The 26328-nt window shown below is 41.5% G+C and overlaps 1 protein-coding gene across 5 annotated transcripts; it reads right to left on the bottom strand.

Annotated features, from left to right (window-relative positions):
• Nucleotides 1-1941: 1941 nt before the first annotated feature.
• On the bottom strand, nt 1942-24890 carry EPHX1 (epoxide hydrolase 1). 5 transcript variants are annotated; one of them, XM_051613929.1, is made up of 10 exons: nt 24550-24887; nt 14772-14889; nt 14345-14529; nt 10108-10288; nt 8468-8695; nt 7319-7448; nt 6636-6850; nt 5735-5843; nt 4642-4767; nt 1942-3081 (listed from the first exon to the last, which is right to left on the bottom strand). In XM_051613929.1, the coding sequence occupies exons 3-10, from the start codon at nt 14522-14524 to the stop codon at nt 2859-2861; spliced, it is 1392 nt and encodes a 463-aa protein (XP_051469889.1). In that variant the 5' UTR covers nt 14525-14529; nt 14772-14889; nt 24550-24887; the 3' UTR covers nt 1942-2858. The 5 variants fall into 5 exon arrangements, with proteins under 5 accessions (XP_051469889.1, XP_051469888.1, XP_051469891.1 ...); XM_051613928.1 differs by lacking the exon at nt 14772-14889; XM_051613931.1 differs by lacking the exons at nt 14772-14889; nt 24550-24887 and adding an exon at nt 24497-24505.
• Nucleotides 24891-26328: the final 1438 nt, after the last annotated feature.

Raw genomic sequence — 26328 nt, forward strand, 5'->3', positions numbered from 1 at the left:
TTTTCCAACGTACTTCACCTGAAACAAATTTGGGGATGGTCTTCTCTGCAAGTAGTCTCTTTTAGACACAAAGAATGATTCTGTATTTTTTCCCTGTCTTTTCAAAACAGATGGGCCTGGATGACACAGTATTTTGCAAATGGGAACACAGACTTTGATGAATGAAAGCATTTACAAATAAATGTAGAATTAGCACTCACTACTAATCTGGCAGCAGTCAGCTCTCTTAAAGAAGAAAAGTAAAGCTTGACATCTAAGGCAGCACTGCAGGCAAATCCTGGAGAGACCCAAGAGCTACTGTGCCTTCCTCTGCTGGCACCCAGGTGCAGAAGCACAGAAGGCAGAGGAAAGGTAAGCAAGATCATAGAATCCTAGGGGTTGGAAGGGACCTCGAAAGATCATCTAGTCCAACCCCCCTGCCAGAGCAGGGTCACATAGAGCACATCACACAGGAAGGCGTCCAGGCGGGTCTTGAATGTCTCCAGTGAAGAAGACTCCACAACCTCTCTGGGCAGCCTGTTCCAGTGCTCTGTCACTCTCACAGTAAAAAAATTTTTTCTGATATTCACCTTAAACCTCCTGTGTTCCAATTTGTATCCATTACTCCTTGTCCTATCACTGGTCATCACTGAAAAAAGCTTAACTCCATCTCCCTGACACTCACCCCTTACATATTTGTAAACACTGATGGGGTCACCCCTCAGTCTCCTCTTCTCCAAGCTAAAAAGACCCAGCTCCCTCAGCCTTTCCTCATCAGGGAGATGTTCCACTCCCTTAATCATCTTTGTGGCTCTGCGCTGGACTCTTTCAAGCACTTCCCTGTCCTTCCTGAACTGAGGGGCCCAGAACTGGACACAATACTCCAGATGTGGCCTCACCGATGCAGAATAGAGGGGGAGGAGAACCTCTCTTGACCTACTAACCACACCCTTTTTAATGCACCCTAGGATGCCATTGGCCTTCTTAGCCACAAGGGCACATTGCTGGCTCATGGTCATCCTCCTGTCTACCAGGACCCCCAGGTCCCTTTCCCCTACACTGCTCTCAAGCAGGTCAGCCCTCAACCTGTACTGGGACATCGTGTTGTTCTTCCCCAAATGCAAAACTCTACACTTGCCCTTGTTGAATTTCATCAGGTTTTTCCCCGCCCAACTCTCCAGCCTGTCTAAGTCTCTCTGAATGGCAGCACAGCCTTCTGGTGTGTCAGCCACTCCTCCCAGCTTGGTGTCATCAGCAAACTTGCTGAGGGTACATTCTGTACCCTCATCCAGGTCGTTGATGAAGATGCTGAACAACCCCGGTCCCAGTACCGACCCCTGAGGGACTCCACTAGTCACAGGCCTCCAACTAGATGTCTCATCTCTGCTCAGAAAATTAATCAAATCTGCCCAAATGATTTTCTGTCATGGCATATTAGGTGGCTTTGAGCACTAAGATTCAAGTGTGCCCAGGAGGAGTGTTGACTTGCCTTCTGAGAAACAAATTACTTGGTATTCTCAAGCTCAAAGCCTTGTGGGACGAAGCAGGGCTCTGCTAGAATGACTGTTGTTTAACAGCTTCCATTTCAATTAATATTGTGAAATAATAAAATAATAAAATCCATGCAAGTGTTATTGGTGCATTATATTACCCTGTGCTTGCAGGGGTAGGGAAGTATCTCAGAAATGGCTGAAGAATAAAACCATATTGAAATCACTCATCTGGATACAGTTTAAAAGGGTTTGAAGCTTAACTGCACACACTAGGGACTGCTGGCTGGCAAAACCATTCAGCCCTTCAAATTCAATTTTCCTTGAGGAATTTGCCTTCAATCTGACCTTTTGTAACAGATACAGTGCAGAATTAATAGGTTCTGAATTTACTTTTCTTTCTGGTGTCACCAAGCAAAACCTTAGTTTAAAAAAAAATAATCTAAAAGAAACACACAGGCACTATTCAAAATTTTAATGCAAGTTTCTTTTTATTTTGAATTAATACATTTTTTGTTCTTTAATAAGAAGTATTTACAATACTCTGCAGAAGCAGTGAAACCCCCCAGTCCCTTGAGCCTGTCCAGGACTATGGCTTCAGTTACAAGTACAAATTCAGTGCAGAGGTAGCTTGAGCTAGAATAACTCTGATGCAACCCCTCATTCTGGTCTGAGCTCCAGGCACCTGGCTGTTTCATGCTGCTGTCCCAGGAGCCTGGTGCAGGGAAGCTGAGCTTTCTCACAGCCAGGAAGCTGCTTAACAGCCCAGACTGGAAGAGGGAGGCAGCCAGCAGTAGCCAAGTGGCTAGTTTAAAGGTACTGTAGATCATCAGTGCTGATTAACTGATGCACTCATGCAAGTCAGCTCTTGCTATGCTGTTGCTCATTTTTAATGTGAGGAAACTCACACCTACACCAACTCAAGTTTTACTACTGCTGCTGTGGAAAAAAAAAAGCCTTTCCTAACAATTGAACTGTTACTAGTTATCTATTTTTCAATTTCAAAGCAAGAGTCAGTAATACTACAGAACAGATATTAGAAGTCTGTGTTTCTGGGAGAAAATAACCAAGTAATGCTCATACTACCTTCTTAGCCCAACTGAACCAAAAAAAACCCTCAAAAAACCAAAACACACACAAAATAATAATTAAAAAACACAAACAAAACCAACCAACCAACAAAAACCCAACAACAAACTAAAAAACCCCAAACGCCTCAAAATCAGCGGGTCCCCACGGCAGTATCTCAGTGAGAGATACTGCATTTGTCTTGCTGTCCTCTCTCACATCTGGTCAAGATTATGATCAATTACATGGATTACAGTAGACTTAGTAAGGCCTGTACATGTGCTAAACTATATGCAATTGCCCTGCTGTTCATTAGGGGCATTACTCTTTCTTTCTCCACAGTTGCTCTTTCTCTACTTTCCCAACAAATTGCAGAATATCGTCAGCAAGAAGTTCAGGTTCCTCCAAAGCTGCAAAGTGGCCACCTCGAGGCATGAAATGGAAGGAGACTATGTTGGTGTATTTCTTCCTGGCCCAAGCCTGGGGTGTGTGCATGACTTCATTAGGGAAGGAGGCAATACCAGTAGGTACTTGTACGGTGAGCCTGAGAGAGGAGAATGAATAATTTTAATCTTTCAAACACTTCACTTGGCAAGGAATGGGGAGTCCCATGGAAGTGTTGTTCCAAAACAGTTGGACTCACTGTTTAAGACACACACAATTCAAATTTGACTACCAGATCCTAAATTTGAAGACTAAAAATCACTCCCAATCCTGAAAAAAAAAAATAAATAAAAAATTTGCATCCATTGATATTAAGGTAGTTTTGCAAGGGATCCAGGACATGAGAGTTAGAAGCATGCAAGTTGAGAAGAGAGCCCTAAAGGTGGTGGGTATCAAGTTTCCTCATCCTGCACTCAGGGCTGTACTGAGGGGAAAGCACACAATTTGACAAGGGCAAGTGTACAGTGAAGTTTACAACCAGAACACGCTGAGCCTGGCAGGACAACTGAAGGTTAGGCAGACGAAGAATTATCTTGAACTGCTACAAAATGGGAGGAGAGGGGAGGAATAAATGAGTAAATATAGACTAGTTCAGAGAAAATACTTTTGAATGTGAGACTTTAACCTGTAAAGTAGCTCTTGCTTTTAACTAGCACATATGCGTTCTACAAAACACTTTGTGCATTAGGAAGTGTAGGGAAACAACTGGATTTGAGGGCAAGAGTACTTTATAAAGTGGAATAATCCGTGCTTGTTATAAACACAGCACTATTTTCTAGGTGTAAATATCCCATATTCTGATAAGCTGCATTATCAGAAGTGACAGACTTTAAAACTCAGATATAAAACTTGTTGAGCACATCACCACTGGAAGCCTGAAAAGAGGATGCCTGATTTTATACAGGCTTTCGAGACTCCTTCCTCTAGGCACATAGAAGCTCATACAGCTTATCTCACAGGCAGAACTGGAGCAGGAGACTGCCCATGGTGTAGCCACAACAGCTTCAAGAACTCAGTCAGCTTCCTCGGAGTGTCATTTCACAGCTAAATAAACACCTCAGCAGCAAGCTGTGGTTGTGAACACCAAAGGGCAGGTTTAAGCCTTCAGTAATAGTCAAGCTGATAAAAGTATATGCAGCCAAGCTGCTGTCTTCAGTGCCTGTGCAGCAGAAACATCAGTCTTAAATACTTTCAAATTATGCATTTTGTCAGTATGCTGAAGTTGCTTCCAAAGGTAGGACTGAAATCTTTTGCAGAAATAGGCAAACTGTGTTCAGAAAAGTACCAGAACTACAAAACAAACTATAAGCAAAACTCACAGCACGACTCAGTCACAGGCTAATTTCATAACTAAATTCAAATCTAGAAGTACTTGCACATGCTGTTCCCTAGTTGGATACCTGGTGAATGGAAGGTCCTCAAGCAGTGCCTCCAGTCACATCTCCTTACTGATGGTTAAGGATTCTTACCTAATTACCACGTTTTCCAAGCACAACACAGTGAATCAACTAACAGACCTGTGCTGCAGAGGAACACTGTGATACAGCATTGCCCTTCCTCAACATTCAGAAACTTGCAGCAGCTCTAAGACACAAGCAATCTGTCTGCAACCATAAAATTAAGGTCAGGGCAAAATATTTAAAGAAAAAGAAACACTTACTTTTCATGTTTCTGTGTGCCTATCCCCTTCTGCATATTTTCTTTGTAGAAACGCATTGAGGAGACTATACAGCCTGACATCCAGTAGATCATGATATTGGTGAGCAGGTCATCCAGGTTAAACTTCCTGAATAGGCAAGCCCAGAGATTGCTTAGTTAGAACTGAATGCCATTTTCCATAACTCTAACAGGAACTTAACTTTGGTTTTGTTGTAAAGAAAAATGTTGCAGGAGAAAATGGCTAAGAAAAGAGTTGGGAGGTGAAGTATTACTCCCTCTGTATCTGTTAGTGACCAATTAAGCATGTTAAAAGCTTTCAGGTACAAACTGGGAAGTGACACTTTAACTTTCACAGAGAAAACAGACTCCAACCTGTCTACAGCATAAGCACAGCAGTCTACACAGTTCATAGACTGGGAGGGTAGGAGCAGAAGAGCACATGGAACAGCTTGTGCCTATTATTATTCATAATTTTAAATCCTACCATGAGCCTTCAATAGAGCCATCACACTAACGTGTGCTGTAAACAGTGCATGTTTCATATAAAATTATTAGCTGTATGCAGTGCAAACATTCTATTCAAATACATTGTCACTGGACCTTTTCATAATATGCCTCTTTGCTCCACTCCTGCCAGGTACCTCAGCAATTTTCAAAGGACACCATCTCAGATTTCTGCTGCACACTAAGAATAATTATTTATTAGCAAACAGTAGGTAGATTAAACAATACTGACTAATTTAAAGTAAATTCATAGAGAGTTAAGTATTAGTATTAAAATAAATAAATGAGTTGTTTCCCAGCATCTCAATGTAGATTAAATTTCTGCTTTTCTGTCCTAACAAGATTCTTCCACCTAAATCAGTTTTTAATCCCCAGATGTTGCAGATCTTTTCTAGGAGATCAGAGTGGGAAGGGAGTAAATCATCCTTCATTGCCTACTTGCTTCTTTGCATGCTGTAGTACAGCCCTGCATCATTTGTGGTCACTACTGGCTCCCGACCAGATGTGAGAGGATAATTCAGACTAACTTCTTTGGCTATGATTCTGGGCTTAGTCACCTCATCCAAAATGGCCTAAGAGGAAATACTTGCCTCTCTAGTCCTCCATCCTCTAAATTACGGAATTCTAGATCAGTCCATGTGGAAAACTTCTCCAAGATGTACGCAGCCAGTCCTACAGGAGAGTCATTCAAACCACAGCCTGAAAAGGAGGAGGAAAATTTGCCTAGAATTGCAATATTCAACTGCTCAACTCAGACTTACAGAAGCAGCCCATTGTAATACAGGGCAGGTAACTTTACAAAGCTGTTCCACAGCTGTGCTCTTAAATGAATAAATAAACAAACAAGCTGGAGCTGTTTTATTGTTGAATCATACATTGATAGTATCTGCAAACCAACAGGTTCTGCATTAACTCAGACTGTGTTTTTTGAACTGATGCAACAGTATTGGATTTCTGCTGGCTTTTTATTTTTCTCGTAAGCTAGTAAAATTAAGCTGTATGTGCCAAGTACATTTTGCTTCCATTAATCTGGAACTTGTAACGTATTAAACAGCATGACAGGGCCAAACCCCATACGGCTACACCATGCCAGGAGAATTTATACTGTTATCTAACAGCAAAAACATTTTAAGGATTCTTAGAAGTTAATTAGGGAAGAGCCAGGGAAAGTCCACCTTCTGAATTAGCAATAGCCAGCTGTCTTCATGTAGAACTTAATGTAGGGTTAATATACCTTTTGTACTTTGTTTGGATAGAGAAATACACCTGCACCTGCAACTTTGCTAATACATCCTAGTACCGTGAAATACAGGGACCATAAACTGTTCTAGCTACTCAGGAAAACCTCAGAAAAAGCTCTGACAAACAGCAATATACTTGAAGTCCTACCCCTGTGCAACCCAACCTTCCTGAAAGATGCCTGACACTACAGCTGTCACGATTTCATCAGTAACTGCTATTTAAACATGATAGCTGAGTTTTTTGTTTTACCAACAGTATCAGGCTTTGTAGCCTGTATGTGAGCGTAGCCAGACTCCAGCAAGATCCTGTAGAGCCCTTTTTTCAAAAAGGGAAACATCCGCCTCACGTCTTCCTCCTGAAAACCGAAGAGCCTTGGAAAATAGCGGCCCAGCAGAATGGAGAGCAGGTGAGTGAATCCCAGGTTCGTAACTGAAGCTAGATTTAAATGGAGACCTTTCATATGGCTAAAAATAAATTGAAAAAAAGGGCCCACAGATTAATAAAATGTGATTCAAAGTTGTTATATTTAAAATGTTATCAACAAAAATGGACATACTTAAATTGCAACCTGCTAATTACATGACGACTTTAACTGTACTTTGTAGTGTGGCTTTTCACACAAAAAAGAAAAGTCGGAAGGGCAACTGTCCCCAGTCAGCACACACTCCTGGGAGCTAAGCCACAAATCCTTCTTTTGTTGCCAGTATTTACCCCAAGGACTTAGAATGCAAAACTACTGCACAACTGTTTAAAAGAACAGGTATATAGTATAAACTAAGGTATGTAATTCTGGATCACTACTTAACAGAGCACTGAAGAAACTACACAGTGCTCATAGGAGGAATTGGACAGCAGCTGTCAAGTGCACAAGAAGTAACAGTTTAAAGATGAAACCAGCTTTGCATGGCAGCGCTGTACCACAGGGTACTCACTTGGGAGCTATCTGGGCCAGATTGGTGCAGATGAGCCAGCCCCAGTCACCACCTTGTGCGTAGAATTCACTGAATCCCAGTCTGAGCATCAATTCATAAAAAATAGAAGCAGCACTTACAGAATTAAAGTCTGCATTAGAAAAACAACACAACACTAGCATTAATTTCAGCTACACTTCTGACAATGCAGCATTTATTCTTCCCAATAAAGGCAATGATCAAGTTCCTAAAAAGCTGCAAGTCCATTTTTCCTTGCCTGTCTGACAGACTATATGGAAACCCTTGTTGTACCATCCAGGCAAGGTCTAGAGGGCAAGCAGAAACCACGAGGACAAAGTCCAGCCTTTGCTACAGATAAGTGATTTTCACAACCCCACCAGTTGCCTGCACACTTGCCCAGCTGAGAGGTTACCAGACTCCTTTTCAACTGCAGTCATACTCCAGCTGAGCCTTGTCAGAGGCACTGACCCTTGCCCAGGCACTGTGCTTCTATTTTGTCTACTGTGAGCACAGTCTCACATTCATGACACCTGGAAACAAAGTTTCCACCAGTCATGCAGTTCTCCAATAAATGCTGACCACATAAATCACAACCAGAGAAAACTAAAACTAAACTTTCCCACATCATTCACCTGCACACATAATTAAATACTAAATTCAGAATCAGTTTAAATACTACCTCACTCTAATTTGTTGCAGCTTGTGCTTGCGTAATTCAGAGCACAAGCTGAACAAAAAGGTATTTGCCTGCAATCAACCATGTAAATACATTAATTCGTTTCAACTGTTGCTTCTCACCTACTTGTGTAATGCTGTTGAATATGTATTCAAAACACCCAAAAAGAAGAGTAACAAATTAAGTTTACTCCTCTTGCTCACCCACTCACAATTCATTGACCCAATTACAACTCACAAGTTGTCACTTCATCACTTTTCATAGTCCTTTGTAAATTATCTCATTGCTCCTGAAATTAATAAATGGTACAACCTGAAGTCACACTCTTATCCCCCTTTTCCCACATGACACAGACGATCTTTGTTTCTACACTGGGAAAACAAGAAGAGCCAGGAGTTACTGTTCTGCTAACAAGGGCTATCTCACCATGCGACTAGGCTTGTGTTAGTTCATTTTCTTCTCATACATCATACCTTTTTTGTGGGGTGCTTCTGAGAAACCATAACCAGGAATAGATGGACAAATTACTTCAAAAACGTGTTCATCACTCAGACCATGGCTGGCAGGATCCGTCAGGAGAGGGATGATTTTGTAAAACTCATAAAATGAGCCAGGCCAACCATGAACCATTAATAAGGGCTTTGCAGACTGGCCTTCAGGCAAATGACGAGGTTTTACATGAACAAAATGGATATCAATGCCTGTAAAAATAAAATAATTAATTACTATGCCCAAATTTACCATGACATTGAAACTAATTGCAAAACAGATTATGAATAATTTTTTTCTGAGGTTTTTTTTTTTTGTGAGCATGCAAACACACTGCACTTCTCTGGATCCATTTATCCAAGTACCTTAAAGTACCTTATAATAGGCAACTAAGCATTAGAGCAGACAAATGAGGTTGGTATCTTTCTACTTTAAAATAAATAGGCAAATTAAGACATAGAAGTGAAGCAATCTACTAACAGTAACAGAGTGAATCAGCTTAAAGGCATGAGACAACTGCATCACTTAGTCAAAGTGCCGTTAAATTTTACCTGACTGTCCCTATGTGGCACCAGATAGGCTTCAGCCAATCACATATTTCCTCCTAAAAGGAATACAGTTACAACTTGACAGCATCAGGAGACAGGGAATTCATCATAACTATGCAGCTGCTTGTTTGGGGGTGTTAATCACTTTACTTGTTTTGTGCATGCCTCACTTTCCATTTGAACATGCCTGGCTTCTGTCTCCAGCCACTGATCCTAATATTACAGAAAAAGGAATTTAAAAAGCTTTTAGTAAGAATTCTCTGTCTGTGGAGGTCTCCTGTAATCGAGTCACACATCTTAACTGCTCATAGCCCAATCATGCTGAATCAAAGATCTGAAAAAAATGCCTTGCTAAAAGGGAGTTAAAGTGTTCAATTTTGTAGTTCTCTTCTACCTTTTGTCCTAAGCTTTCCATATCTCTTTAAGTGAGTAAACCAAAACAGGAAACTATCTAGTACCAGTCTCCTCATTGCAAAGGTAAAAATTGCAGTTCCATTTCCATTGTAACCCTCACACTGTGTAAGGACTAAGCTTCACACAGCACTGTACCAGTTGCTACAGGTGAATCGCTTTTCATTAAACCCATTTACGGCTTTGCTTTCCAGGAAACAGCAGTTTGCTCTTAGAGCCCAAATGCCTCACTTCTTGATGTATTTAAGCACATTTTGCTCACATCAGCTCCAGCTGAGGAGAACTGCCAGACTGATGGCATCACCCTGACAGCAGCAGCTGGGAAACTACATGGAACAAAAGGAGGCATCTGTGGGTATTTTTGCATGATTGCATGCAAGTCAGGGAACATGTGTACTTCTAAGATCCAGTTCTGCTTCTAATTGCCTGTGCTTGGCTCCTGTTAACACCAGCTGACAACCCATCCACGCACAATGGAATTCCACTTGTCATTCCTTGTCCTAAAGGCTTCAGTTATGATGGAGTTTCTCACTGCTTCAGTAGCAGTGCCTGTGATCCATGCCATGGCAGCCAGGGGCAGAAGGCCCATGCATTCTTACCACTGAGATGCCTTGTAGACAAGACTATGTGTTACTGTTTATTTTTTAAGAGGAAAAGCCACACACCTTGAATCTTAGTTTTGAATTGTGGGTACTTGTTGAGGACTTCAACTTGTTTCTTCCAACTGAACTGTTTTTTCCAGTAGGAGACAACCTTCCTGAGGTATACCGAGTTAATCCCATAATGAAAGCAACTGTCCTCCAGTGGCTCAGTGAATCGAGCCTGGTCAAGTCTCCTAAGTAAGTCCTACAGGGAAAAAGGAGAGACATTACAAGCACTTGTGTCTGCTATCTTGTGCTCTACTATGCATGTTATTCCAAAGTAAAATGAGAACGATGAAAATAACATTTCTAATGACACCTGTGCATTTTGCTGACGCTCCATCAGCTGTTCCAATTCTTTTTCTCCTCCAGATGGCCTCTTTTCTAATTACAGTTGCTCTTAAACACTCTGTCTTTGTTTTCCAGGGCTGACCAACCTGTTTGCCAGGCTGATAACTGCAGAGAATACACTCTTTCTGACAGCACTGTGGCTTCACAGTGTAAGTCTTGTTGCTTTTTCACAGTACTTTATTTCCCCAGTTACCTGTGAGCCCAACCTCATAATCAGTGCATGGATCTGGCCCAAACCTTTTGCTCTCCTTCCCAAACCAAGGCACTAAGTATCTTCATCGGGAAACACTGAGGGATTCTGCATGGTGAAACTAGACTGGAGTGAGTTTCCCAATCTAAAATAATTATTAAAGTGAGCTTCCCACTGCACTTCAAGGATATAGGACGCTGACAATACTGCAAAATCAGTCAAAAAATAGCTCAGCAGGGAAGGATGGCCAAGAAGCCCATCCTAATGCAAAGGGTGGAAGAGGGTGGAAGGCAGATCTGGAAAGCTAATAGTGCTCAATCATCTGTGGGGTTTAAATCTGAACAGCATTTTCCAGTACAGGGATAGAGGTAGTTCTCATTCTGACTAAGTGTAAGCACTGGCTCATGCCTCACACTGAACGGGCAGTCTCAGTCTGGGCAAGATGTTAGTATGTAAACTCACTGGTTCTGGCATTAAACACATGTACAGAAGGAGTGGATTTTTAAACAAAGATTTTGACATGTCTTTACATATATACTTTTCGTCTATAGAATCATAGAATCATAGAATCCTAGGGGTTGGAAGGGACCTCGAAAGATCATCTAGTCCAACCCCCCTGCCAGAGCAGGGTCACCTAGAGCACATCACACAGGAACGTGTCCAGGTGGGTTTTGAATGTCTCTGGTGAAGGAGACTCCACAACCTCTCTGGGCAGCCTGTTCCAGGGCTCTGTCACTCTCACAGTAAAGAAGTTTTTTCAGATATTCACCTTGAACCTCCTATGCTCCAATTTACACCCATTACCCCTTGTCCTATCACTGGTCATCACTGAGAAGAGCCTAACTCCATCTCCCTGACACTCACCCCTTACATATTTGTAAACATTGATGAGGTCACCCCTCAGCCTCCTCTTCTCCAAGCTAAAGAGACCCAGCTCCCTCAACCTTTCCTCATAAGGGAGACGTTCCACTCCCTTAATCATCTTAGTAGCTCTGCACTGGACTCTTTCCAGCAGTTCCCTGTCCTTCTTGAACTGAGGGGCCCAGAACTGGACACAATACTCCAGATGCGGCCTCACCAATGCAGAATAGAGGGGGAGGAGAACCTCTCTTGACCGACTAACCACACCCTTTCTAATGCACCCCAGGATGCCATTGGCCTTCTTGGCCAAAAGGGCACACTGCTGGCTCATGGTCATCCTCCTGTCTACCAGGACCCCCAGGTCCCTTTCACCTACACTGCTCTCAAGCAGGTCAGCCCCCAACCTGTACTGGTACATGGGGTTGTTCTTCCCCAAATGCAAAACTCTACACTTGCCCTTGTTGAATTTCATCATGTTTCTCCCCGCCCAACTCTCCAGCCTGTCTAAGTCTCTCTGAATGGCAGCACAGCCTTCTGGTGTGTCAGCCACTCCTCCCAGCTTGGTGTCATCAGCAAACTTGCTGAGGGTACATTCTGTACCCTCATCCAGGTCGTTGATGAAGATGTTGAACAACACCGGTCCCAGTACCGACCCCTGAGGGACTCCACTAGTCACACACCTCCAACCAGATTCTGCGCCATTGACTGCAACTCTCTGACTCCTTCCCATCAACCAGTTCCTAATCCACCTCACTACCTGATCACCAAACCCATACCTGATCAACTTATCTACAAGGATGCTGTGGGAGACGGTGTCAAATGCTTTACTGAAATCAAGATAAACCACATCTACCGCTCTACCATCATCTATCCACCTAGTAATTTCCTCATAGAAGGCTATAAGGTTAGTCAAACATGATTTACTCTTGATAAAACCATGCTGACTGCTCCTGATGACCCCCATCTCCTTGATATGCCTGGAGATAGTGACAAGAACAAGTTGTTCCATCACCTTTCCAGGGATGGAGGTGAGGCTGACCGGTCTATAGTTACCCGGGTCCTCCTTCTTGCCCTTCTTGTAGACTGGAGTGACATTTGCTATCCTCCAGTCCTCAGGCACCTCTCCTGCTACCCATGACTTACTGAAGATGATGGAGAGTGGCCTAGCAATGACCTCCGCCAGCTCCCTCAGCACCCTTGGATGCATTCCATCTGGACCCATCGATTTATGGACGTCCAGATTACTCAACTGATCCCTAACCCAATCCTCATCTACTATGTCCTCACCTATCTTGACTACTTCTGGGGCTATATGAATCTGGGGCTCATGGGGAAATCCTGCAGGAGTAAAGACAGAGGCAAAGAAGGTGTTCAGCACCTCTGCCTTCTTTATATCCTCTGTCACCAGGGCTCCCACCTCATTCCTCAGTGGGCCAATATTGCCTCTAGTGTTAGTTTTGTTAGCTATGTATTTGAAAAAGCTCTTTCTATTATCCTTAACCTGACTTGCAAGGTTAAGTTCCAAGGAGGCCTTAGCTTTCCTAATTGCCTCCCTACATTCTCTGACAACATTCCTATATTCCTCCCAAGTGGCCAGCCCCTCCTTCCATGATCTGTAGATTTTCCTTTTCCACTTAAGTTTGCCCAGCAGTTCCTTTTTTAACCATGCTGGTATCCTGGCTCCCTTACTAGATTTCCTAACCCTTGGGATGCTCTGATCCTGCGCTTGCAAGAAGTGGTCCTTGAATGTTGACCAGCTATCATGAGACCCTTTATCTTCCAGCACCCTGTCACATGGGATTTCCCTTAACAGTTGATTGAGGAGGCCAAAGTTCGCCCTGTGGAAGTTCAGGGTTCTGGTCCTACTGGGTATTCTGTTCCTTCCACACAGGATCCTGAACTCCACCATCTCGTGATCACTGCAGCCAAGGCTGCCACTGACCACCACTGCTATAGTCAACATCTTTTAAAACATGTTTTCGTAACATATGCTAGTATAACTTTAGCTCCTATTTTATGTACAAATTTATTTAGAAAGAGTTTTATACCAATTAATTATGTTGCAACAGTTGTCATAATGCAGAATTGCATACCTCAAGAAACATTTGTAAATTAGAAATAATCTAGCTTTGTGTCTGCAGTGAAAGGAGAAAACATATTGGACACCAATGTCCATTGATACTATTAAGGAGAACAAAATGTTTAAAAAAAAAACCCAACAGGCTTGAGAAAACAGGAATCATTAGAAAATTCATAATATGAGCAATATCACGAGTACTGTTTGAACTACTGCTCCACACAGATCTATGACTTAAACACACACAATCAAAATCTTGCCATGTAACCAATTCTGCAATGTATCTTTATGGTAATTACCACTGTGGTATTACTGTTGACCAAAGTAGATCTTTAATTACAGAAACATCTGCATCCAACACAGCTGCAACTATAAAGCAGTGAAGAAAATGAGACCTTCATAATTGCATTTAGAAAACAAAAAAACAACAACAAAATATTGTTTTTATCCTGGCCTATACAATCCAACTCAGGAAGATGCACAAGCAGAGCTGAGTAATCTGTAATACGATTTTTATGTTTATTAGGCTTTACAGAGTAGGTTTATTTACTAGCAAACTTGCAACAGCCTGCTTAGAACAAAATTGTATAGCAGGATGTGAAATCTGCCTATCCATCCCTATCATTTGAAGTACTGAAAAACCCATGCCCCCAACTCCTGGACATTATTGCCTATTCTCATAAATGTAACTATTGGTTCAATTTAAATATTACTTCCAAATAAATACCACTTTTTTTTGGTCATTTTGTACTTCTCTCTCGCCAGTACAGAGATTTGCTTACACTCAGATCTTCTTCTGTAGTTTCCACCTTAAATGGCCGAATAGTTGTATCTTCTTCTGTATCAGGCTTTTGCCCCTTGCCCCACCATCCCTCCTTGAAGGGCAGTGTCTCTTCTTTCTTCTTGGAAAGTAAGAAGTAAATTATGACTGTCCCCAGAACCAGGAATACTTCAAGCAGCATAATGCCTGCAAAAGAAGAACAGAACTCTGATAAGCCAAATCAGACAGTTCAGAGACATGCAACTTACTTTATAGCGAATATAGAGGTCTACTTGCTTCTTCAGATAGGATTCGATCTGCATGATGTTCTGTCACTCACAGGACATCAACAATTCTGTAATATTTCAGAAATAGGATGCTTTAACCTATGCAACCCAAATACGGAGGAATTAAGTGTTTTGTATAAAAGATATTTAGTAAAAACAAACCTGCAAGCAAGTCAAGAGATCACGTGGCTTGGTAATTAATAGTCCCTGGTTAAACACACCACACTGGCTTCCTCAGTGGCTGCTGATTGCTTCTAAACTTCAACAGTACAGGTGGTGACTGTGGATATAATTCAAGTTTAATGCTTTCTCTTTCTCTGAAACTTTAAATTTCCCACAAATTCCAAAGAAAAGCATCTCCTCAGTAGGGCCCACATATCTACTGTTACAGATTTGGAGAAGAAAAACAGAGAAGACATATATAGAGAATTACAAGTGAAGGGCATGAGGACAGCCACCTTGTACCTCCCAATCAGTCAGGGGAGTGGGGCAGGGATATATTTACATAACCCTTGAGCAGCAGTGCAAAAGGTAGAAGGATTTTCCCCTTCTTTCTGTCTGAACTGTTTTGAAGACAAAACAAAAGACTACATGCATGCTCTCCTGGCTATAAACACCCTTCCCCAAGTGACAGTATTCTTTCAAAGTGAAGAACAACCTAATTTCAAAGCGTATCTGTGTAGCCCAACTGCAGGGCTGTTGTGCATTAATCAAACAGAACACCTTAGCAAAAAATAAACACAAATTTCTATTTCAACTGTTTCATTCTGCAAGCAGAAAAAAATAGTTACTCGAACTCTATTTAATAATTTATGCATTCAAGCATCCCTTTAAGTGTAAGAAATATTTGTAAGGTGGTTTGGGGAACAGTACTGCTGTCATTTTAATGCATAATTTAAAGAATGACATGTTTCAAACACTCATGTGCTGGGGAATTGGTAAGATACAAAGTATTTCAAAACTTCTGTAAGGCAAGTATTGTTTATGACAAAGAACAATCTTCATTCTCTCCAGAGCTGGAAGGTTTTGCTGCCAAAGAGTAATTTGATGCTCTGAAATTGCTCAAAGAGTCAACACCAATTTTTTTCCTGGATCAAAACAGGAATGGTAACACAAGTTAATGGGAGTTTGTATGATTATAACAGGAGTAAAATTTCTCTTTCCTGTAAATGCCTTTACGTAATGGGACATATTGTAGTCAACCTCTTAAGTTTAATTTTGTAATGCCTGACAATAAATAAAAAAAAGCACCTATGAAAACATTTGTGGAGAAGTCAGGCACTACACAGATAGGACAACAAGCTACAAATATATTGGTTATGCATGCAAATGCTACAGCGTTGAAAAGCAACCTGAAATTCCTTAATTCTCAGAAGCTGGAGAAACTAGAATGTTTTACTGGTCCTTCCATAATGTCTGTGGTTTGTGCAAGTTCTAATTTTTCTCCACAGTTTTCTCTGGAACACAACAATCTTTTCCCACCTCCACTGTACTCAGGCCATAAAGCTATTTCTTCTTGCCTCAACGCATAAACCAATGCAGTCTAGGAGCCTCCAGAGCACAATCAGATTTTACTGCAACGCAGAACTGGAGGGGCTTTTAGAAATCTCAAAGCACTTTACATAAAAATAATACCCACCACAGTATTTAATAGCATTTCTATTACTAAGTCTTCACAGAGAAGAGCAACTTCCCTGAAATCACAGCACAAATCAGGCGTGTCTAGACTACAAAGGTTCAGCAGCATAACTATGTAAACACCACATACAAAAAAATAACACTCTTGGCCAACTTCACTTGTGTTTACAAAACCCCAATACAAACAGCCCTGCCAAGAGAAAAGACAGCTGCTGTCAGTGGCAGCCCCATTGTTCAGGCAGGATGGCTGGGGTACCTAAAGGAAGAGAGGACTCTCTCTCCCAACTTAGGCTGTATCAGCACCTTGGCCTCTGCCAACATAGTGACAGAGGCACCACGCTGACACAGAACTGCTTTACCCAGGAACAGAATCCCAGCCCATTCTCCAGCAAGGAACTGTTATGTCCTAAGCCATTGAAGTACCCAGAGCTATAAAAATATTTCTGCTTCCCCCATCTACTCCCAAGGACACTTGAGAAATCAGAATTTTTGCTGCAGAAGATATGGGAGGGATTGTGTGCAAACATGGGTATTTTGCATTTGCCCTGGAGTGTGCATACAAAGAACTTGCTATGTGAAAAGATACCTGTTTTTGCAATTAATTCCAAACAGACTTTAGGATGAGCTTATTTACAATCTAGCAATAAGTACCAAAATCAATCTACCTATCACAGAGAACTGGGGCTAAAGACAAGTTGATTTAAATGAGATGTCAATTTGACTTAGAAGAAGCTGCCTCTGATAACACTTTATTTTTTGCTAACAGAGAGAGATCCAAAGTTGCTCTCTATATTAAGTCTCTTTCAGTTCCCATGGAAGTGCCCATAAAATTTCTAATTACAATGAACACAGGGGCCTAAAGCTCCAACTTTTTTTTTTTTTCCCCTGAGTGCACAGAACGAAGAGAAAGAGCAAAGCACATCAGCAGTATTTTGAGTTACACTAGTTCTCAGCACACTCAAAGGGATTATATTGCTAGTGATGAGTTACTGGAATGCAGCATGCTCCTATCAACTTCTACAGTCCATGCTGAGATGAGACACTTAGAGCAAACGCACTCTTATGATTTCCCAAGTCTGCTATTCAAGCGAGTTCTCCAAAACTCCTGTGTGTTATTCAATAGTGTAAAGCAGCCTCAGTTGTGACATATCTAAACCAGAATTTCCTCCACTAATTACTACTGAGCTGCTGTGAGATGGAATATATTAACTTCCTACACTTGTTCCATGATAACAGCAATACAGCACCACAAATATGGAAGAAGAAACAAGTACAACAAAAGCTTCCCATACTTGCAGTTTTCAAAAATGTAAACAACAAAGTCCTAGTGTTTTTATTCCCTACAGTCTCTCGATGTTGCCTTTAGAAATGACTACTTCAAAAGCAGTTCACGTTTTGATGTGACTTTTTCCTCTTTTTATGTGACCAAAGGCAAGACCTTAGAAGGAGATATTTCCATTTATTCCATGGTCAAGTACTTAGGACCCAAGACTTTGCTGTACCCTTGGGTGGATATTGTTTGTAGACAGCACTTAAATACCTTAGATAGTACTTTTATCCTAAAGAATTCAAGGAAGAATGCTTTTGTTTTGCTACTTTAAAAACGTGTTTTGAAAGAAAAATGTTGAAGTATGATGGATCCAGTAAATGGCTCAAAAACTAGCTCCTCTTCAAGAAGGCCGAGTGCATCTCAAGAAATACGTTGTTTGCAAGAAAACCCCAAAGCTTTCTTACAGTACTGCTCCTTGTTGAAAACACTCTTGGTTTTCAGCATTTTTAGCATTTTGGCTTGCACTGTCCTTTGCTCATGCATTAACAGCAGAGCAAATAGCTCCACAGGAACAGAGCAATTATTATCTACATCAAAGCTGTGTTCTGTCTCTTGTCCTGTCTTCATCAGTATCCAGTCACAGATCTCCCAGAGAACAATGCTATCTATTTTTTAGAGAGGTCATCTATGAAATATCTTAATGGTAAAATCCCCACCTTGTTCTACTAGTAATCACTCACCTTTGCCTTGCAGCATTAGAATCCTTCTGAAACATGTTATTGGAGAAATAAGTAACTAGAAAGACTTCTAACCTAATGTCTGGAAACCTGTTTTGGCCCAAACGCTGTACCACCCAGCTGCTATGGCTTGAAAGATGAACAATACCCACAAATCCAAGCAGTGTTATTAAACTTACCTGTGGAAAACAGCTAATACATGGGTGAAAGCTCTAAGAGGCCATGCTGCTTTCAGACACATACCAGAGCTGATTATGGTTTTGTGTTAACAACTTCTCTGCAAGGTTGGTTTACTAGCAGACTGCAATGCTGCAATGTAGCTCAGAGCACTTAGCACGCTCTAATGCTATCAGATACAAGGTTTATTGATTAATAACTACTCTGCAGGAGAAAAAAAATAATAAATCTCAATTTAGAAGTGGTATTTCCATTTATTCTTGTTCCATTAGATAAACCATCCCATTATGTTTTACTGAAAAGATAAACCTCTGCTGTAGTATCTTTGTTTACAGATCAGTTTGCTTGAAGAGCAGCAATTGCAGGTTACTCTTCCCAACAACAATCTGAAGAAAAACAACCCACTGAAGGACTTCAAAAACTCACAGAACCTATAACAGCCCCCCAGCACAAACAGCCTAAAAGGGACTAAGACATGGCATAGCTCCAGAAGTTTCACACTCAGTCCGTCTCCCACCATCTCTGGACATCACATTTTTGTCATTATGTAACACCGCAAACAGACAGACAACCATAAAGAGACAACATCTGTATAAGAAAAGCTTCCTATTTATGCAGCTTATGGAGCATTATGACAACCTTCAGAATAGCTTAGCAATGCAGGAACTGCTTTGCATACAACCAGTAATATCTCCCAGGTGAGCATAAAATGATACATTAACATTGTAGGAAAGGAGGAGAAGTAGTCATTGAACAAAATAAAGCTTCCTATGCAGAGAAGCAAATCAAATACAGGAAATAAAATCCAGAGTTTCTGGTTTGTCTCAATAAGAAATTTAGCATTTATATTTTTTATTGCCATACAGAGGTGGCACACAATGCTATCTCCAAAACAGTAGGAAGAGATTATATAATTCTGTTCCACAATCTTTTTCTAGACTGTTCACAATCAGGAATTAGCCAATACAGCAGGAACCTAATTAGAAGGCTACAGCCAAGGAAACAGGTCACCACCCCAAAGGAGAAACCATGCTCGGTCTCCCAGGGGTACAGCTGGGTCTCTCCTAGGACAGGTTTTGAGGTTGGCCTCCATTATGGCTGAGGAACACCCCACACCTGTGGCAGAGAGGTGCTGCTCCCTTGCAGCTGTTACCTATTACTGTTGTCCAAAAGGCAAAGCAAACAACAGGGAGCCAATATAAGGCTCTGCAGGTACCTGCAGGCATCACCCAGAACTTGTACTTAAGGCAGTTAGTCCTTAAGGCACTTCATTCCAGGGAAGTAGGCGAGTACCTTAAAATAACATATTTCCACCCAATTTTTCATTTGATATAACAACAGTCAAGTGATACCATCTTTTTAATACTACACTGAAATCTGTCAGGCACAGAGACCCAAGCCTATCTAAGCATAAAAGTCATATGGTATGAAGTTCACTGCAATCCACTTTTCCTCACTCAGAGGAGGTGTTTATGCAAAGCTCATCTCACAATCATAATTTAAGATACTGCATGCCACATTTTTAAGAGGAAAATACTCAACTTAGAAGAACATACATTTAAGCAACACTACTTGCTCTTTCAAATCCATGCCCAACACATTCTTATGTGCTGCTTAAAAACATGTCTTATTTATCTCAACTTTCCTTATTTTGCTTCTATTGTGCTTGAACAAACCCACTTCCTTCAGAGTCTAAAATAGACTGTGGGCTGCATAAATGCAAACTGGCAGAATCTGACCTGCCCATTATTATGACCTAATGACCATGTGCACAATTCAGGGAACAGGAGATCTACTCTCCACCTGCAATAATTTCTGTTTAGGACTCTACAGACACAAGAGCTGATAAAGTGATTCTTAAATGAGCACTTGTTCAGTCACGATAATTAGGGCTGAAAGAACTGTTTAAAATTCCACAATAATGCATTTGATAGCTGCAACTTTAAGGTTAGATCATGCAAAAAATCTTAACCCATTTATGCTATCCAGACTTTACTCTATTTAATGGCCCTCAAATTCCAACAACAGAGTTTTTTGCATCCATGCAGAGAAGCAACAGAAGCCTGGCATACAAGTTGGAGGTGAATGCAGATTAAATCTGGGTCTCCTAGTCAGAGCTCTGCCAGATCACATTACAGGTAAAGAAAGGAATGATACCATGCCAGTAAAAAGTTTTTAAAACTGTAGCCACTGTGCAATAAAATAGACTCCAAAGAACATCTCAAGCTTTACTTCATGTTTGATTTCTAATGTCTGAAATGGACTTATGAATAGTACATTGTTCTGTTTTGCCTTCCACCAGACTTTCTAGCAATCATGAGGTTAACATTCTCAACCTATGCCAGCATCTGCATTTTACACAGAGGGGTGGAAAAAAGGGCAGACGAACCAGAAGACTTAGATATTATAGGTAAGAAAATGAGATTGAGGCAACGGTTCCGCAGGCCTAAAAAAGTAATTGTGGGCAGTATTTTTATCTTCACTAAATCCTCCAGTACTATAGAGTAAAAAGTTGCCTTCCCCCCCATGATGGTATTATGGCCAATCTTTTGCCCAGTCTGATCTCTAGATAAGATTCTCATCCCATACTGCTTGGTTGTATGGAACAGCAAGTGTCCTTCTGTTTACTGTGGGGTGACCCATTAGCCTTTTCTTTAGATTCTTCCATGAAATCAGAGAAGGAAAGACCTTCTTTAACTAGCAGCTTTACAAGCTTTTTGTATTAGCACTGTTAGAAAACTGTGTTACTAAAACCTTTTAATTATTAACACATGCAGAATTGACGTGTACATGGTGTCTCAGACAGGGCAGGGGGCAAAGAGTGCAAACAGTTTGAAGTGTTTCACTCCAAAGTATGTAAGAACAAAGAACATGACAATCTTTCAGTTAAAAGAAGGTGAAGAAATGGAAATTATTAAGACTGCCAGAGGAAACTTCTGGCAATCTGCAAGACAGCAAGACAAGGTGCACGCTGTAAATTTAAATTAGGATTGTGACTCCAAGTAGTAAGGATAGCATGAATGAAAATGTGTGTGAGTATAAAAAGAAAAAATATATATTTTTTTAAAATATAAATTGTGACTATGGAAAGAGGAAGAGACAGAAACTTTTTATCTCTCTATGAAGACTTCAGTTCTCAAAAAGAAAAGAAACTTTGAATCGTGAGAGAGGAAGGGAACAGAAAGTCTTCATTTTCTGGCAAATAACTGCAACACCAAAAGGATTTGCCAGAGTAAACATGTAACAAGAACAATTCTTGCTACTTCATCTGTCTCTTACTAACTACTAAATATTTCAGTCCTCTTTGGCTTTAAGGGCTTCATCTAGAAAAGTGCACTACATATACCCAACAGATTAGAGCAATTAATACTTCTTATGAAGTAGCCAGTAGGATTAGAGCTTTATTTTTGATTCATAAATAGTTTTTTTTTTTTTAAAAAAAAAAAAGGTTTGCTGAACCTTTACTTGTCTTGTGTGTTACACCTGATCTCCAACAGAGATATTTAACAGAGATGTTTAAAAAAAAAAAAAGGAAAAAGTGGGAGAAATGTCAAAGAAGAGCTCACTCTTCAGAGAAGAAACCTATAAAACTGCTCCTATTCTTTACCCCAGTAGAATCACAGATAATTTCACCATTCTAGCAAGTGCATTAGAAGGCAGCATCACACACTACTGAAAAAAACAGCTAACAAAGCATTGCTTCCCTGATTCCCACAAAAATATTCCCAAGTCCAGCCAATCAGAAAGTAATCAAAACCAATATGCTTAAATATATATCAAAGCTGATGATGCTACTTAAAAAAACAACAACAAACCAAAACCAAACAACAAAACAAAAAAAAACCAAACAACAAAACCAAAAAGACAACCAAAAAAACTCCAAACAACACAACCTAAAATCCCCTGTATATTCAAATCACTGTGTTCGCTGTTCTACTATATCCATCATGACCAAGATAATAAAGCAAATACCATTTTGGAAGTAGATATTTGTGCTTTACTATTTACATAAATACCCATTTACACACACAATGATGCTTTTAATTAAAAATGTGTTCAGAAGAATAATCCAGGACTTTTTCAGTAGTAGTATTTAAAAGGGTAAAAATATTTTCAGCATTAATTACAAGCAGAGCAAAGCTCTTCAGAGAGAAGCAAGATGCTCTGCTTTCTAAGTGACTTTTCTTTAGGGACTTACACAGTAATTAAAGATCTATTTGCCGTGTTCGGAACTTGCACATTAAGGAAGACTGCCCTGGTTCTCAGATTATGTGTTGCATTAAGAAAATGCTCTTGCATGCTCAATGAAACAGTGCGCACTCCACCGCAAAGGCTTTACCTCTGCTCATCTGGCCACAAAATCTGAATACTCCCAACTATAAACCAAAAAATGTGTATAGGAATATGCAAGATAATAAATTCACTTAGCCTCGAGTTATAAGCTATACTTACCTACCACCCCTGTCCCTCCTTTGCTACTTCTTCACTGACAAATTACCTGAGAAACTGTTACTGAAGAAACAAGAATTTCTGGGAGTACTACCGTTCCAGGTTACTGCCCCAAACCTTTTTATTGGCTTGTTGCAATTACTTAGAACAAATTGGCCATGTATATTCTATTAAAAAGCCTGAACTTGTTTCACAGTGCTTATCACACTAAAACACACACAGGCTGAAAACATGGTACTACCCTTTGGAATGACCAAATACAAGTATAGTAGATCAAGGGGCCAAGGGAAAGGTCTTTTAAAACACCCAGTAATCAAAAACCTATTTTGGACAATTCATCCAAATTGTATGTGGATTCTGGCTGCACAGGTTATTATCAACTGTGCTCCACTTTGAATTACTTACTTCAACACCATGATTACCCCTACCAGAAAAATAATAAAATTTGGGAGAAATAACAAGCAAGCAGAGTTTAAGCCAATTATACACAAGTTTCTATATATGAATCCAGACTAGAACAGATGTAGAACAAAGAGTAATGAACTTGACACTGTGCCTGAACAAAGACTTATGGTCTGACAAATATCTAATCTTTGCCCTTGGACATCAACCGTGGGCTGATTTTCAAAGCAGCCTAATTGCTTTTGGTGCCTGCTTCCCATCGATTTTCAGTAAGCATTAGCAATTTGTGCACTCAAGACAGTTTCAGCTTACTTCAGACAGAAGCAATATCCTTTTCAGAGGAGATGCATCACATCTCAAAATAACTGTGCCAGTCAAAATATTAACTCTACATTTGTGGCTGTAGAAGTAAGTTTGAGAGAGTGGCTTCTAAGACTAATCCCATCTCGTAGGTTCATCTCCAGTAACTAGACAAGTTCCCTTGCTTTAGATAAAGCTGTACTGCAAAAATAAGGGAAGACAAAGCAGCCTAACTTTATAAAATTGGAAAATTAAGCAATGTACTTGATTATAATACATTTTAACTGCAAAGTCAAAATCCCTACTGAATTCTGACAAACTGAGCCAAACTTGAGTGAGAACCTCATCCGCTTGGTCTTTGCAGATTGCTCAGTTATGCAACAAAATGCAGTCATTAAACCAAAAAGGTTTTCTTCACATGCCTAAAATGTTTCTTCAGCAAAGGGAACTATGTACGCAGTACGCAACCAAACAATTTTCATGTTCGACAAATGACCCATAAAAACACATCTAAAAAGTTCGATTTCATATCTGCGTTTGGAGAAGAGTAAAAAAAAAACCCAAACAGACTGAGCCATTTATATGCCAGCAATTACAGCCACTTTACTCCAACTAAACCAGGAAACCTGGCCGGATTCCCAGCGAACGCTACATAAAATGGTGACTTCTCCAAGCGCTTTCAGCGCTCAGGCCAGCCGATCGGAAACCGCAGACCGGACCAACAACCCCGCGCCCAGCAAGCCTTCGGGGAACGTCACGTCTGCTCTCTCCCCGGGAAAAGGCGATCAGGGCTTTCCCGCTCCCGAAAATCCACCCGAATCCAGGCGGGCGAGGGCGTCGAGCGCTTCTCCCCTGAGGCGAGGGAGCAAGCGAGGGGCTTCCCCTTGCACCCCACCTGCCCGCCGCGGGGTTACCTGCCCGCCGCGGGGTCACCCGCCCGCCGCGGGGTCACCTGCCGAGGGGTTACCTGCCCGCCGCGGGGGGCCGGGACGTCGCTGGGCTCTCCTCCCCGCGCTGGGCTGCGGGGCACACGCCGGGCGGGCCCGGGAGCGGCGGCTCCCGTCGAGGGGCGGGCAGAGCCGGGCGGACGGCCGGGCTTCCGCAGCGGCCCGGGCGGCGGGCAAGCGACGGGGTCAGCCGGGCTGCCGAGCACAGGCGGTCACCGAGCGTGACGGGCTTCAGCCCAGCCAGCGCTGATGCGCTGTTTTCCTGGCGGGCCGAGGAGGCAGCGGGGCAGCCCCCGAGCGGCAGCGCCTGCCCGCGCCCCGGGAGGCTGCTCAGCCCGTCCCGCCGCGCTGCGGCGGGGCCGGCGCCCGAGAGCGCGTCAGGCGGCTCCGCCTCCGCTGTCCTGAGGCCCGCCGCTGCATGCCGGGCAGGAGGAGCGGGGCTTTCAGCTCAGGTAGGGAGACGTTCTGCAGCCTTACACCTTTAAAGAAGCTGACGCTTGTTAGAGCAAACAGAAGTAAAGGGGAAGGTAATGGCCGTGATAGCAACTTGTGGGATTACCGGAGTGAGAACTGCGAAGGGTTCTGAGAAAGAAGCACATAAGCACAGGTAAAACGACAAGAGATGTGGTGGCAGAACAGTTTTTTGTTTTTTTCTTACAATACAGGGCGTTATTTTTAAATCTCCCTCTCCTGGAGTTCGGTTTGAGAATTAAATTAACACCCACAATTAGAAGATGCGACCGTGTAGCAGTTCTCTTCCCTAAAGCCTACCCAAAAAGCCACCTGATCAGCTCTATATAGGAAAATCACAGGAACACATCTGAAAGATCTGAAGAGAGGAAGTTTAAAATAAATGGAAACAGAAGGAATGAAGAGTCAGAAAAGAAAGAAACTTGATACAGAAGTCAAAAGAATGAGGAAGAAAAACTCTTCTCGAAACGTGAAGCCAAACCAGTCCATTCTTACCACCAGTGAAACCACACCTAATTAGTATTTTAAGTATTTTTAAGTGTTTTGAGGGTTTTGGCCACCCAGAGATATTCTGGAGGCACCTTAAGAATTTATTGGTTTTGAGTTACTGCACACTGAACTATTACTACTGCAGTCACATATGCCTTCCTTAAACCCCCACCCCAACGTCAGCACTTTAAAAATGTTAAGAATTACAACACAGTTTTATAAATCTATTATGTAATACTCACCTTGTATCATGTGTTCAGTTCTGGTTATTCCTTTTGAAAGGCTACCAGAGTTTTATAGGCCTTGAGGAAGAAAGTCATCTACAATCTTTGGCTCCACACTTTCTGTACCATCCATATGAACAAGAACAATGCATAAACAAATTCAGACATATCTAGCTTTTAGGTAAATATTGCATGGCATTGTACATCACAAAGCATTTAATGGGACAGATGGTTTACAAGCAAATCAGGCAAACTCTGAAGCAGCCTAAGCCAATTTAACTGCTGGCTCTTTTGCTCCCATTGTTCTTCTCACTCCTCTTGGGAGCCCTCAACCCCTCCATTTCACCCACTGTAGCACTCATTTGATCTCTTGTGAAGCCATGTCAGCACACTAACCAGGCAGAACACCAAACCAGCAGCTCTCTAGAACATTGAGTTCTTTATTGCACTGGTAAATTGAAATGGTTCAGCTGAGGCTCTGAGACACACTAGAATTGGTAGAACACACAACAGGGGTCAGCAGCCAGCTGTTACGTTGACCATGGCTGGTGTGGAATCCCAGTCTTTGCACATTTACTAGATGGTTAACAGGGAATATTGCTGTAGTAATTAAGA

This window comes from Apus apus, chromosome 3 (genome assembly GCF_020740795.1).
Source record: "Apus apus isolate bApuApu2 chromosome 3, bApuApu2.pri.cur, whole genome shotgun sequence".
In the NCBI taxonomy this organism is placed as follows: domain Eukaryota; kingdom Metazoa; phylum Chordata; class Aves; order Apodiformes; family Apodidae; genus Apus; species Apus apus.

Excerpts from the sequence above, each read along its gene's own strand:
- EPHX1 (XM_051613928.1), bottom strand. The coding sequence starts at position 14,524 with ATGCTGCTTGAAGTATTCCTGGTTCTGGGGACAGTCATAATTTACTTC. Across the intron at positions 8,696-10,107 it reads ATTCAAAACTAAGATTCAAG|GCATTGATATCCATTTTGTT; the intron begins GTGTGTGGCTTT and ends TTATTTTTACAG. Across the intron at positions 3,082-4,641 it reads GGCACACAGAAACATGAAAA|GCTCACCGTACAAGTACCTA; the intron begins GTAAGTGTTTCT and ends CTCCTCTCTCAG.